Genomic DNA, 13,771 nt, shown 5'->3' with positions numbered 1-13,771 from the left:
AGGCGGTGACCCAGCTAATAAGGGGGACCAGCTTTCACCTCGTTGATATCGCTTTGAACGTGAAATGCCACTATCGTGTATAGTGATATTCTCGTTCGTACAATGAAATGCTATCACGTGACTTGGTGGTGCTGAAACCGCTGTGCTACTGCGCTGAGAACTGCTTGGTGCGCCGCGGGTGGCCGGTGAGTCTGATGTTGTGCTCAAACACTAGCCAGCTGCCTGTTTAGTGTCACATTCCGATGTAGTTTTGCGTCCGTAGATTGGAAAAAATGCGCCTGCCTCCGGCACAAGGGAGATGATGATGAGCTCTTCTGTCAGCGGTAAAGCGCTACTTGCTCGTTGGAATACTTTCCGGTTGAAGTGAGTTTGCATCATCCATGATCAAGTGTGGCCTTACTAGGCTCAAGAGCGTTCGCGGTGCTTCTGTTCGAGGATATAGCGATGCAGCGCGGAAGCAGGCACGGAATGATACGAAGTGGCACGAAGAACCGCGCCTGAACCCTGTGGGAATACAGTACATGTCGCACTCGCTCCACAAGCAGCTTTTTGGGGCCTCAGAGAGCATGCGGCGGCGCAACCTAGACGAGGCGGCGCGTGGAAAGCTGGTGAAGTGGTCGAAGCTGTACCTGAAACTGCACGGTCTGCTTGGCTCGAAGACCAGCATCTCGGAGCCTATTAGTTTTGAGCTGCCGCAACTCCAGGGCACCACGCTGGATGAGCATTTCCAGCGGCTTGGGCACTTTGCATCAGATCCGTATCTATCTCTGTGCGAAAACAAGTCGACGGAGATATTGCCGCGGCCGCAGCGATGGCTGCGGAAAGCAGGCTGGTATCGTTACGCGCCCGGGCGCGAGCCTGAAGCGGTCGCATCTCCACTTGAGGATATATATGTGTTTGATGTGGAGTGTTTGTACAAGATCTCGGATTATCCGACCCTGGCGGTTGCCCTTTCGGACAAGGCATGGTACCTATGGTGCTCCCCGTATATATGCGGCGAGGATAACTTTGTGCATCTCATACCGCTGAATACAATGACAAGGCCGCAGGTTATCATTGGGCATAACGTGGGGTACGACAGATCTAAAGTGTTGGAGGAATACAATCTGGCACCGTCCAAGGCATTTTTCATGGATACCATGTCTCTACACATTTCCTCCTCTGGCATGTGTTCGAGGCAGCGGCCTTTCTATCTAAAGAATCAGAAGACCAAGCAGCAGGAGAACGATGGCGATCTGGATTATGAACTGAATGAAGACCTCGAGCTTGGCAACTGGTACAATCTTTCGACCATGAATTCTCTTCGTGACGTTGCCAAGCTGCACTGCAACATTAACCTTGAGAAGACACTGAGGGATAGCTTTGAGGCGCTGGATAAGCAGGAAGTTATTGATAAGTTTCAACAACTCGTTGACTACTGTTCAACAGATGTCGAGACTACTAGCAAAGTATTTGACAAGGTGTATCCGCTTTTCCGCGAACAGTGCCCGCACCCAGTGTCCTTTGGGGCACTGCGATTTCTCTCAAATTGCATACTCCCGGTACAACCCAAGATGTGGAAGCAGTATATAGATGGCGCGGAGACGCTCTACCAGAACGCGAGGCAAGCTATTGAGGAGAAAATCATCACGATCATCGAAGAAATTGTTAAGCTGAAGGACAAGCCAGAGGTATATGAAAATGATCCATGGTATAAGCAACTTGATTGGACTATTTCGCCTCTGAAGCTAACCAAAAAGGGCGTTCCTGCTAAGAGGCAAAAGATGCCTGGATATCCCGCATGGTACCGGTCGCTCTTTACAGGAACAGATAAAAAACCAAACATTACCATACGATCGCGGCTAATTCCTCTCTTCTTCAAGCTCACCTGGGAGGGATATCCCGTTGTATGGAACCAAGAGCACGGCTGGTGCTTTGAGGTTCCTGACGCAAATGCCGGGACCTTTCTCAAAAAGAATTACGCAATAGCCAATAGCCCTGATTTCGACCGGAATGTGGGTTACACTGCGTTCCGTATTCCGCACCCTAGCAGCGCCGAACAGAGAACGACCACACTGTTTTCCAAGCCATACATGCACTTTATGGATAAGAATGTCCTTCAGTCAGAATACAGTCTTGCTCGTGAAGCGCTCAAGATCAATTCATCTGGGTCATATTGGACCGCCGCAAGGGAAAGAATTAAGACGCAGCATGTGGTCTCCAAAGAGGATTTCCCTGACCAATTTGCTATGGTTGATGGTACTCCCTCCCGCGATGATCAGGTTGGGGCCATTATTCCAAAAATCATTCCTATGGGCACAGTCACTCGCCGAGCAGTAGAAAATACCTGGCTTACTGCCTCCAACGCCAAGGCCAACCGTATTGGGTCCGAGCTAAAGACAAAGATTGTAGCGCCTGAGGGCTATAGCTTTGTGGGCGCAGATGTGGATAGCGAGGAGCTTTGGATAGCATCGCTTATCGGTGACTCTGTTTTCAACATTCACGGGGGTACCGCTATTGGCTATATGTGCCTAGAGGGGACGAAAGATGCAGGAACAGATATGCATACAAAGACAGCTAGTATACTGGGATGCTCACGCAATGAAGCTAAGATATTCAACTACGGCCGCATCTACGGCGCCGGAGTCCGGTTCGCCGCGCAACTGCTCAAGCAGTTCAATCCAACTCTCAGCGAAGAACAGACTCGCGCGACAGCGGAGCGCCTGTATGAAGCCACCAAGGGCAAGACCTATCACTCCAAGATATTCAAGAAGTTCTGGTTCGGAGGCTCAGAGTCCATATTATTCAACAAGCTGGAACACATCGCCGAGCAGGACCAGCCGCGCACGCCTGTTCTCGGGGCAGGAATAACCGTATCACTTCTTAAGCGCAATCTCGGCAAGGATACATTCCTGCCCTCCCGCATTAACTGGGCCATCCAGTCGTCGGGTGTCGACTATCTGCACCTTCTGTTCTGCTCCATGCATTACCTCATCGAGAAATACCGGCTGCGCGCGAGAGTATGCATCTCGATCCACGACGAACTGCGCTACCTCGTGGCAAACGAAGACCGCTATCGTGTTGCACTCGCGCTGCAGGTTGCCAACCTGTGGACGCGCGCCATATTCTGCGAACAGATCGGCATCGACGACCTGCCCCAGAACTGCGCCTTCTTCTCGGCAGTCGACATCGACCATGTGCTTAGGAAGGAGGTCGACATGGACTGTGTGACACCGTCAAACCAGACCCCCGTACCTCACGGAGAGAGAGTCACCATCACCGACCTGCTCGCCCGCCCCGACGCCGCCCTAAACAACCCGAACCCAGCCGTCAATGTCGCGGACTACCCGGTTGTCCAGCGCCAGCCCGTGCTGGCCTATTACAACAGCACCTACGACGCGGCGTTTCTTAATTTCTTCCTCGACATGCAGATCCAGGACTCCAAAGCATCCGTCGCCGACATTGAGAAGCACTACCGCGAATTCCTTCTCCGGGACGCCTTCTCCGCCGACCGCGCAGAGACAGTCACCATGGCAGACTACCTCGCCGCAAACGGCGGCGGCAAGCTCAGCATCAACGCCATAGATACCACCACGCTCGCACCCCCGCAGCCCCAGCAGCGGAAGCCCGCGTCGCGCCGAAAGCCCCGCGTCATCAACCGCAGCCACCGCATCGCCATCGGCGGGCCCGCCGCCTTCGACGCCTTTCACGCCAGCGTCGACTTAGCCGAGGAGGACGCAGATCTGCGCGCAGCCGCCATCACACGCAACTATTTAAGAGACCGTCCGCACCTATAGACACTGCATTGTAGTATTATGTTACACGACCTACGGATCCGCGCCCGCCTGCACCCCTGCCCGCTCCAGGTACGCCGCCCGCAGCCGCGCAAGCTCCTCCGGCGTTCGCCGTGACTCCAGGAACGCTGCCACCGCGCCCTGCAGCTCATCGCGCACAGGCGCGGGGCTTACGTACACATCGTTATCGGATCCGTGCCCGCCTGCCAACGCTGCCGCACTCTCCATCGCCCCCGCGCCCGCCGGCGTCACTTTCTGCTGCCTCGCATACGTCGCTGTGATGTACTGTTTGCTTTCCGGGTCCAGCCGCCTCGAGAGCTCTGCGCGAAGCGCTGCCGCCTCCACGGCGTCCTCGCGCCGTTGCTGCGCCGCTGCTACATACGCTGCTGCCCTTACTGGCGCCGTAGGTGCTGCCTCCGCTGTCGCCGGCTGCGCCTCTCCGTCGCAGCCGGCCTCAGCGATGCTGGCGTCAACTGCGCTCGCCCTCTGATGCCCCAGTGCAGCTTTTTTTTTCACGTAGCCCTGGAATGCATCCTCACTACTGTTCTCGCTGTCACTATCGTCGCCGAATGCCCTCTTGGCTGCACTCGCCTTTCTTCTTCTCACCATTGCTGTTTTAGCAGAAGTGCTTCAAGTTCAGGTCTAGTTTGTGGGCTTTCGCGGTCGTATTCGGACCATTTTAGTGAGCACGCAAAGAAAGAACAACGCAGACTTCCTGAAGCCTGTAACACCGCAGAGCTACGGCAGGCCCACAGCGTTATCAGATGTCGTTCGATTGGCTTAATGTACCGGGTCTGAATGTTAAGGACGGACCGGAGAGTTCTGCAGGCAGTGCGCCGCCACCTACAGTATCGTTCAACTTCAGTGAGGAACAACGGGAAGACGAGTCGGCGGGCCGCAGGACGCAGGATACGCAGGAGGAGTACAGAGAGACAGCAGAGGACCTGCGAGTGCCGCTGTCACTTTCGGGGAGCCAGCTGGCGCCGGAGGAGCTGAAGACGTATCGACTGTGGTACAAGTGCATGGTATCGCGGCGACGTTCGCGGACGCTACGTCTGGAGGAGGACATCTTCCGGTTTCTGGGAAACTTCCAGCTAAGTGATTCCGTGAAGGAGCGGACGCGGAGCATTTTCCGGACGTGTCAGATGGCGGTGAGCCCGGGACAGTTCTATGCGATCATGCGCACGATAGCACACGCATTGCAGGCTAATGTGTTGCCCACGCGGCGGATGATTCTCGAGCGAGCTGCGGTGCCTGAGCCGCGGTCTATTCTCTCGCTGGACGCCGGGCAGGAGACGTACGAGGAGGTGGAGGAAGACCCGAAGAGCGCTGCAGACAACCGTGTGGATTTTGACAGCTTTGCGTCGCTGCTGCTGACAGGGAAGACTGTACGCAAGAACATTCGGCGTAAGATTAACAAGCGAAACGGGCGGGTCAAGAAGGTCTCATTCTCGGAGAACCTGGTGACCTTCCACGAGGAGCTACCGGAGGAAGAGGCCGCGGAAGACGCGGCCGACGGCAGCGAGGACCCGAACGAGCCCCTGGACTTCTCGATGCCGATGGACCAACTGCTTAAGAAGATGGCCGAGCGCAAGACGCGCAACACTGCTCTTGTCTCCGAAGCGCCGAAACAGCCGGAAACCGTGGAGGAGCGCGAGGAACTTGCCGATATGCGCGACTCGTTGAACCATTTCAAACACATACAGACCGCCGATAACGTCGCACAGGGCTCCTTTGCGACGCAGTATATGGCTTCCGTGTCGTCCAATGCAGACTCCGGCGAGGAGCCTGCGCTGGAGCCTCTGAAGCCCACGGCCACGGGGTCTGCGAACCACCTCTTCCGCTCTCATATGCAAGCGACCATATCGTCTTTCACAAAGGCGCCTGCCGCTCCTGTCACTACACCGCTTTTGCACCAGTCCGAACCCAGCGCACCAGATACCCAGGGCCCGCGCAGTGAACTCCAAGGCCCAAGCGGCGCCCGAACGCAACTGTCCACTCCTGCGCTGCAAGCACAGGGTACGGGCTACTATGCACAGAATGGCGCCCCGCAGCAAGCATCCACTCCCGCCTTGCAGGCGCAGGGCACGGGCTACTACCAACAGAACGGGACGCAGCAGCAGGTGATCACTCCCGCTCTGCAAGCCCAAGGCACAGGTTACTACCAGCAGAACGGCGCCTCACAGCAAGCATCCACTCCCGCCCTGCAGACGCAGGGCACGGGCTACTACCAACAGAACGGGACGCAGCAGCAGGTGATCACTCCCGCTCTGCAAGCCCAAGGCACAGGTTACTACCAGCAGAACGGCGCCCCACAGCAAGCATCCACTCCCGCCCTGCAGGCGCAGGGCACGGGCTACTACCCGCAGAACGGGACCCAACAGCCGGCGGCCACTTCCATACACCAGGCACACAACGCTGGCTTCCCCCAGCAGGATTCTTCTTCGTCTGCACACCAGGCGCAGGCCCCGGGGCTGTACCGTAATACTGCATCGCCGCTGTCGGCGCCTACGCTCCAGGTCCAGGGTTCTGCATATTATCAGAATAGCAACCCGCCGCTTCCGCCTCAGGCCACAGGCTATTACCAGGGGGGCAACCCGCCACTGCTGCAGGTTCAGGGCACAGGCTACTACCAGCAATCCCAGGACTCAGGTTCTGTGCCCGCCAATCGCTCCTCGACGCCTGTCCTGCAGCCCCAGTCGACCGGTTACTACCGCTCTTCTTCACCGATGCACTCGCCAATGCATCTTCCCGCCATGGTCTCCCAGCAATCGCCGCAGCCAAGCCATTCTTTGCTCGCCGTCCCAGACCCGCAGCGTCCATACTATGGCGGTGGCTTCCAGCCCTCCTCTTCACCCTCATCCACCAACCAGCATACCGCACCATCTCAATATGCCCCCACAAGCGGATATGTGATACCGAATACCCAGCCGGGCTATGCAGCGCTTTCCTCCCATCCCTCGCAGCACGAACCCGCCTATCTTGCTGCTAACCGCTATGGCTCACCGAACCCTCCTTTTTCGTCGTCGCCCTTACTTCATCAGCAACATCTCCCCCACAACAACTTCTTGCAGCCCCCTCAGCATGCATCTCAACCATTGCCGCCTAAAACCAACATCATTGGCGACCTCAGGGCGCTTCAGCAGCAGGTGGACCGGATCCATCATTCGTACACCAGAAGATAGCGTCGACTCATATAACCGTTATGTATTTCGTATATAATTACTTCAACAATCCGTGACGGTGGCTCAATTTTATAAAGCTTAAGCGATAATGGTCCAGTTCTCTATTGACCACAAAGCGACCTAGGAATAAGAGTTCCAAGGCATTTACGGATAACTTACAGGAGTTGCAGGTTGCTATGTCTTCGTCTGTGCCATATGACCCATACGTTCCCCCAGAGGGGGCGCAGTCGCAGTCCAAAGCGGCCGCATTGAAAGCAGTATGTAGTGGAGCAGGCCTGTAGGAGAAACTGTAGGCGTGAGCAAACGAGCACAGAACACTAACAGGACACAGGAAATCGATGACACGGTAGGCATAATGCGGGATAATATCAACAAGGTGGCGGAGCGTGGTGAACGGTTGACGTCGATACAGGACAAGGCGGACAACCTTGCTGTGTCTGCGCAAGGGTTCAAGCGCGGCGCGAACCGCGTCCGGAAACAGATGTGGTGGAAGGATTTGAAGATGCGGCTATGCTTAGTTCTTGTGGTGGTACTTCTCTTGATCGTTATCATCGTGCCGATTGTCGTACACTTCACTTAACCGGGCGGGGGATGGCGGACTGCCACATTTTGGTTATGATACTAGGAGGCTCAGCTTCACCGACAATGCTGCGGGCCACTCGGCGCGACCGCCGGCGGTGTCAGCAGTCGATGCTGATCTATGCTGGGCTTGGCCGGTTGCAGGCGCGCGCTGCGGCGTGTTGCCGGCTTACTTTTGTAAACTACAGTTAAATACCCGTTTCCTATGAAAGAGTCTTTAATATAAATCAGTATTCATAACGATATGTAAATTGGGTCTTTAATATAACAAAACACATATACATGTTGCTTTCCGAGGGGAGCAGAGGCGAAGGGACTACTCCAAGTCCTGTGCCTGGGATTCCTGAGCAGAGACATTTTCTGTAATCAACTCTACGACCCGTCTTGATATTGGCAAGTTCAACCAAGCCGGAATGTGAGCCTCTATCTTGTTGATCTCGCGTGGTTCTATCTGACTGAACGGATCCGCGAAAGAACCGGTGGCCACGGGCAAAAAGATGTCACTGCTGTGTGAGGCCGACTTGCCGTCATTGGAGAGCGCAGACTCCTTCTTGACTCTGTCTGCCACGAAGCTGAGGATCTCCTGAGGGATAGGTACTTCATAGTCTGCGGCGGAGTACTGCGAAATCAATTTCTGGATTTGAGCTGGCTTCAAAGAGGAACAGATCTCCCAAATAATGTTGATGTCCTCCATGTTGGCCTTCTTTAGCTGTAACAACTTTGAAGCCTGCAGCATGTGTTCTAGACAATCGCTACCTTCGGGAATGTGATGAACCTTGCACCACTCCTCCAATCTCGTCACATTGTAGTTCAACTGCAAGCCACGCTTCCAAGACAGGAAGTTCCGCTTCATGATCAAGTCATTGAAGCAGATGGCATCAACGTACCGCAATAACGACATTATGACCTCACGGTACACTTCCGTTTCCACATGGTACGCCTTCATGGACCAGTATATCGTGTTGAAAAAAGTTAGAATATCATCCATCTTGTAGCTGCTGGAGCTCGAGAATATCTTTGGCAAAAAAGCAGAGGATTCAGGTACAATGAACCCTGGAAGAGACTGAGACATAACAACAGCTGAAACGGCCCTCTTTTCCAATTCTTTTTGCAATTTCTTCAACCAAATGTTGTAGATATTATAGCTTAATGACTCAAAGTCATCCTTCAAAACACTCACAAGTGTGACGTACTGCTTGTATTCATCCTCGTTCAAATCCTTAATGTAGGCATTATCGTTTAGGATAGAATCGTGCGCATAAATAGCAAAGGAGTACAGCTCACGCACGTTGGTCAACCAGAAGGCACCGTTTATAATCACGTTGTCACCCTTTAAGTTCGTCACCAACGTTTGAATCGTAGATAAGACCTCAGCTAAGAACCTTTCGCTCTGCTCGGTTAATCCTAACCTCCACATATCGCTCAAAATGATAATCAAAACCCTAGCAGGATACAATACCTCCTTCCGGGTTAAGTTGGCGGCAAATCCTGGCTGGGGGATCTTACCGCTCTTCAACAATCCCTCTACAATTTCGGATGTCAAGGGTCTATCATCGTTCAACAATTTGTATAGCTCGTCGTTTATCTGAGAAAGTTGTGACATAATGGACCTAGTCTCTTCCTCCATCAGCCCGTTATTCAGGGAGACAACATTCCACTGTTTAGGTGAGCCGATGTTGTCTAAACCGCTGTAAGAGCTAATACGCTTACTCCTAGTGGGCGATAAGGTGCCAGTGGCAGGAGCATTGCGAATAGCATTATGCAAGCGAGCAATTTCCTCTTTCAATGACGAGACCTCGTTCGACAAATCTGAATTCTGCGTTCTAGAATCAGACAAATCTTGTCTAACCTTCGAAAGTTCTTCAATCTTCGCCTTTACCTCCAACTTTAAGTCCTCTTGCTTGGACTTCAACTGGTCAATCTCCTGCCGGGCATCATCGACTTCTTTCATCGCAAGAGTCAATCTACCAGTAACCTCTTCATAGGCAGCAGCGTGTGTATCCTTCTGTTGATCGATGGATTTCCGATACTCTTCCTGCTTGGTCTTCAACAATTCCCGAATATTGGCAGATTCGTTTAGAGACAACTGTAGCTCTTTAATCCGGGAATTCAAGTCTTTGTTCTCCTTGACCTTAGCAGCCAACGACTCTGTCAACTCGATGACCTTGTTTTCTAGTTTGTATGATACTTCCTTCAAGTGGCTGACGGACTTCGCCTCCTGTTTCAAAGTTTCTAGCTTCCGCTTTGCGAATCTTCTTCTCACCAAGGATTGCACAACAATAGTACTTCTTCTATTTGTAATGTAACTTGTCCTTGGTTTGAATGCTCTAATGTTCTTCTGAATCGTTATAGCAGCATCAGTTTCGAGTCTTGCCCTCAATTCCTTGCGAGCTAATGATCTTCTCAAGAGAGACTGAGTCCTGATGATGGAATCTAACAGATGGATGGTATCGCGGCGAATAAGGGATCCTCTGTACAGAGACTGAATTGTGATTGCTGCCCACGTCTTGAATTCCAAGTCAATGCGAGCACGAAGAAGATTACCTTTTGCCACAGAATGGGTTCTTTTGATAGCATTAGTGATCTCGAGGTACCTTCTACGGTAGTAAATACCCTTAATCTTCTTTTGGATCATAGTAGAAGAAGAATTCAATTTGTCAGTTCTCTTCTTCTCCAAGAACGCTAACATACCAGCCTTGAAAAAAATCTTGGTATTTCCCAACTGGTATTTTTCTTTATCAGTAACTGTGGTATCCAAGATGTTTTTACAAAGCTGATTGATCTCTTCTTCAGTAGTGCCAGTGGCAAAGATTTTAGTCCAATTGGTTGATGGCACCAATATATGGTATCTTAAGGCAAACTCATCGTAAGTCCATCTGGTTGGGAACCCAGCACATGAAATCCTAATCGTTTCCAAAACACCACATGCTCTCAATTGGGAAAGCACCATCAAGTTGTCGAACTTCCATGCCTCCTTTTCTTCATTCGGTTTGATGCACCGAATGTAATGTACGTTCGTAGAGTTAATTGTACTCATCAATTCAACCAACGATTGCTTGAAAAGAGAACCCAACGTAGGTTTTCTATTAACAGTTCTGGTAGTAGGTCCAGGCTTTTTCTGGGACTCCAATTTCTCAGCCAGTTTTGCGGCATTTCTATCAATTGTTTCTAAAATGGCAAGCAAAGTCTCATTTGTTGACCCCTTTAATACCTCTAGGTGGCCGTCAGACACTGTATCTCTGTTCTTTTCAATGAAGCCTTCAACGTCGTACGCAACATCATGGGCGTAGTGCGAAACAACAAACTTCGTCTGGCCAAACCGAGGCTTAGAGAAAACAGTATTCGTTGGGGGTTTGTCTAGAGTCTGGTACAACTTCTGTGTCCAAGTCTCGTCCGAACCAGCTGGGAGTCGGGATTCTTCATCAAGGAGAGATAAGATTCCTAACTTATTTTCAATTAGGTCAATGCATGGTTGGTTATCATTGAACTCAATAAAGGACCACTGTATCTCTTCCTTTACGTATTCTTCCTGCTCCAACTTGAAGACGTGCTGATTGAACTCTTGTTGCAACTTTTCGTTCGCGTAATTGATACAGAATTGTTCGAAAGAATTCTTTTCAAAATGTTCAAACCCATAGATATCAAGGACGCCAATGAAGGACGCAATTTCATTTATCACTGCTGGGTTGCATAGGACATTATTTATGTTCTCAACCAACCAGTCGAACAATGCAGAATATATGAATTTGGCAACGGAATCACGAGCCACAACGGCCTGACCGTAGTTGAGATTCGAAACAATCTTCTCCGACCTAGTCGTAATCTGCTTCTTGGTGATCCATTTTGCGAAATTGTATGCATCAATGCCAAGCAACTCACATGCAATCTCCAAGCTAGGATCAGTTGCACTTACTGACGCATCATTCCTTGTTTTCTTGACATCTATATTACCGATGTGTAACAACGCAGCCAAGACCTTGAATAGCGCAGTCTGCGTGCGCTCTGTGATATCGACCAAAGAGAGGGCCTTGGTGGTGATAGCATACTCCTCGCGGTCATCCACGCCCTGGATCTCTGACGCGCCTCCCTGGTTCATATAGTGATATTCCTCTACACCACCCAACTTCAGTTCTTTCTTCGTTTCCTCCGGCAACCCTGCCAAAAGCTGATAGAAAATGTGGTAGTTCCGTTCCGAGGGTGGCTGGAACACAAGCCGCGACCGTTCCAAAAGATAGGTCCGTATACGAGCGCCGATAATGGAAATATCTTTGTCAAACAGAATCTCTAGATACTTTCCGAAACGTGAAGAGTTGTCATTTCGCGTCGTCTTTGCATTTCCGAAAGCCTCCATGATCGGATTCGTGGCCAAGATCTTTTTTTCCGTCTCCGACATCTCAATGTGATGCATTGAGCCACCACTCCCCACTAGATTGCTCTGTTCTACTGTCGCAAAGTAACGCATGATGTATTTGGCGGAAACCGTCTTGCCCGCACCCGACTCGCCCGACACCACGATCGTCTGGTTCTGCTTGCTGTTCTTCATCAGACTGTAAGCCTCCTCCGCAATCGCAAACAAGTGCGGCTCCAACTCGCCCCGCCGCCGCCCTGCGTACGCCTGAATCATGTCCTGCGAGTAGAGCTGATCCACCCGATCGAACGGGTTCGTCGCGATAAGCACAATACCCGAGTACGTGTAGATGTTTAGCTGCGCGTACCGCGCCTTGATCGCGTGCAAAACCGCAGGCTCGTTCAAGTACGAGAGCGACGTTAAGTCCTCGGTCGCCTCAAGAATCGGTGGGTTCCGCAACAGCGGAAGCTCCTCGCACGAGCCCTCTTCCACACTCGGCGCCGTGATCTCGACCACTTCGCCGTTCTCGAGCGTGAGGTCGAGCTGGTACTTGTCGCCCACCAGCCGGTGCTTCGTGATCTCCCCCCCGATCCACCCCTGCTCCTTGTCCGGGTACCAGCAACGCGTTCCAACTTCGTAGGACATTCTGATGGTCTGTTTTGTTGCTTCTGCTGGCCTGCGTTTATCTATGCAGCTTCCCTGCTCTTCTATAGCCTGTATCGGGTCCGAAACGTCTCTCTAAACCCGCGCAACCCCTGCAACTGCTCAACGCGCTCAAATCCTGCTGAAACGTCCTGAATCACACGCAAAATCCCTCTGCAAGCCTCTGCTAACCATACAAAACCGCTGTTTCCAATCCTTTTTTCGAGCGAAAGGATAAGCTGTTAATAAAGGTTCGGCTACCGGTTCGAGAGGACGCGACAGCACTAGACCGGGTAAGACATTACCCGGTCTGCCACAAAAAATGCCAACCCCACCCTGATTGAGACGGCCCCGCTGCGTCAGTAACCTGCACCGGGCGGCAGTATGGAACACGGTCGCAAGCGGAGAGGGGCACGCAGCGGCGTGGGCGCGGCAGCGGGGCGGTTTAGCGATTGCCTCTTTGAGTGCGCCACCGCGCCTGGCGCGGCCCCGAACACAGCGGCTAGCGTGTCAGTGCCTGCAGCACGGACCCAGCGGCTAGTAGAGCAGTTCCTGCAGCCTGCGGGAGAACAGCGCGTGACAGCCGCCCAAGGTCGCGCCGCTCTGGGCTCGTCTGTGGGCAGCGTCGAGAGCGCGGCGACTGTGGCCGAGGTGCTGGCGCTGGACGTGGGCGCAGCAGGACGGAGCGGCACTGCTGCGCCCAGCGGTAGCGGCCCAGCCGCGGGCCACGGGCGCCCAGAGGTGCTCGCGCTAGACGCGCGGGCGCGGGCCGCTGTGACACGTGGGCTGCTTCCGCGCGCCGACGCCCTGGCGGCAGTGGAAGCGGCGCTTGGCAAGTTGGGGGCGGAAGCTGCACGCGAGGCGGGCGCGGTGCGGAGGCTACAGCAGGAGGTTGTGGAGGCGCCCTCAGACGCGGTGCGGGCGGCGGAGCGGGAAGCGTTCAGCGCCCGCCTGGAAAGCGCGTTCCGGCCCGCGCTGGTCACACTGCAGACGCTGGAGACGCGGTTGGCGCATGGGAGGTCGGCGGCCGCCGCACTGGAGACGCGACTTCGGCGCCTAGAACACGCGGCCGTGCTGGAGAAGCGTGCTGCAGACATGCGGCGTGGTGAAAGGCTGGCCGCACGCTTGGCTAATCAACGTGCCGCGATGTGCGATATGGCTGCGTTGGCGTTCGCTGTGCTGGCCATCTGGTTAGTAATGTGGGGCGTCTGAATGTATGCCACGTGACTTGCTCTTGGTGGGCG

At 53.3% G+C, this 13,771-nt stretch overlaps 5 protein-coding genes across 5 annotated transcripts; 4 read left to right on the top strand and 1 right to left on the bottom strand.

Annotated features, from left to right (window-relative positions):
• Nucleotides 1-380: 380 nt before the first annotated feature.
• On the top strand, nt 381-3,776 carry MIP1 (DNA-directed DNA polymerase gamma MIP1; the record flags this gene model as incomplete). Its single annotated transcript, NM_209806.1, has 1 exon — nt 381-3,776. The coding sequence occupies one exon, from the start codon at nt 381-383 to the stop codon at nt 3,774-3,776; it is 3,396 nt and encodes a 1,131-aa protein (NP_984453.1).
• Nucleotides 3,777-4,537: 761 nt separating this feature from the next.
• Nucleotides 4,538-6,958, top strand: SCD5 (Scd5p; the record flags this gene model as incomplete). Its single annotated transcript, NM_209805.2, has 1 exon — nt 4,538-6,958. One exon carries the CDS (start codon nt 4,538-4,540, stop codon nt 6,956-6,958), a length of 2,421 nt encoding a protein of 806 aa, NP_984452.2.
• A 176-nt stretch (nt 6,959-7,134) lies between these two features.
• On the top strand, nt 7,135-7,538 carry AGOS_ADR355C (SNAP receptor SNC2; the record flags this gene model as incomplete). The annotated part of the gene is made up of 2 exons (NM_209804.1): nt 7,135-7,215; nt 7,290-7,538. 2 exons carry the CDS (start codon nt 7,135-7,137, stop codon nt 7,536-7,538), a joined length of 330 nt encoding a protein of 109 aa, NP_984451.1.
• Nucleotides 7,539-7,853: 315 nt separating this feature from the next.
• Nucleotides 7,854-12,530, bottom strand: MYO2 (myosin 2; the record flags this gene model as incomplete). Its single annotated transcript, NM_209803.1, has 1 exon — nt 7,854-12,530. The coding sequence occupies one exon, from the start codon at nt 12,528-12,530 to the stop codon at nt 7,854-7,856; it is 4,677 nt and encodes a 1,558-aa protein (NP_984450.1).
• Nucleotides 12,531-12,911: 381 nt separating this feature from the next.
• AGOS_ADR353C (ADR353Cp) lies at nt 12,912-13,739 on the top strand (the record flags this gene model as incomplete). Its single annotated transcript, NM_209802.2, has 1 exon — nt 12,912-13,739. One exon carries the CDS (start codon nt 12,912-12,914, stop codon nt 13,737-13,739), a length of 828 nt encoding a protein of 275 aa, NP_984449.2.
• Nucleotides 13,740-13,771: the final 32 nt, after the last annotated feature.

Source organism: Eremothecium gossypii, chromosome IV (genome assembly GCF_000091025.4).
Source record: "Eremothecium gossypii ATCC 10895 chromosome IV, complete sequence".
NCBI lineage: Eukaryota > Fungi > Ascomycota > Saccharomycetes > Saccharomycetales > Saccharomycetaceae > Eremothecium > Eremothecium gossypii.
Note: the sequence above shows the minus strand (reverse complement) of the source record. Positions and strands in the feature narration are given on the sequence as shown.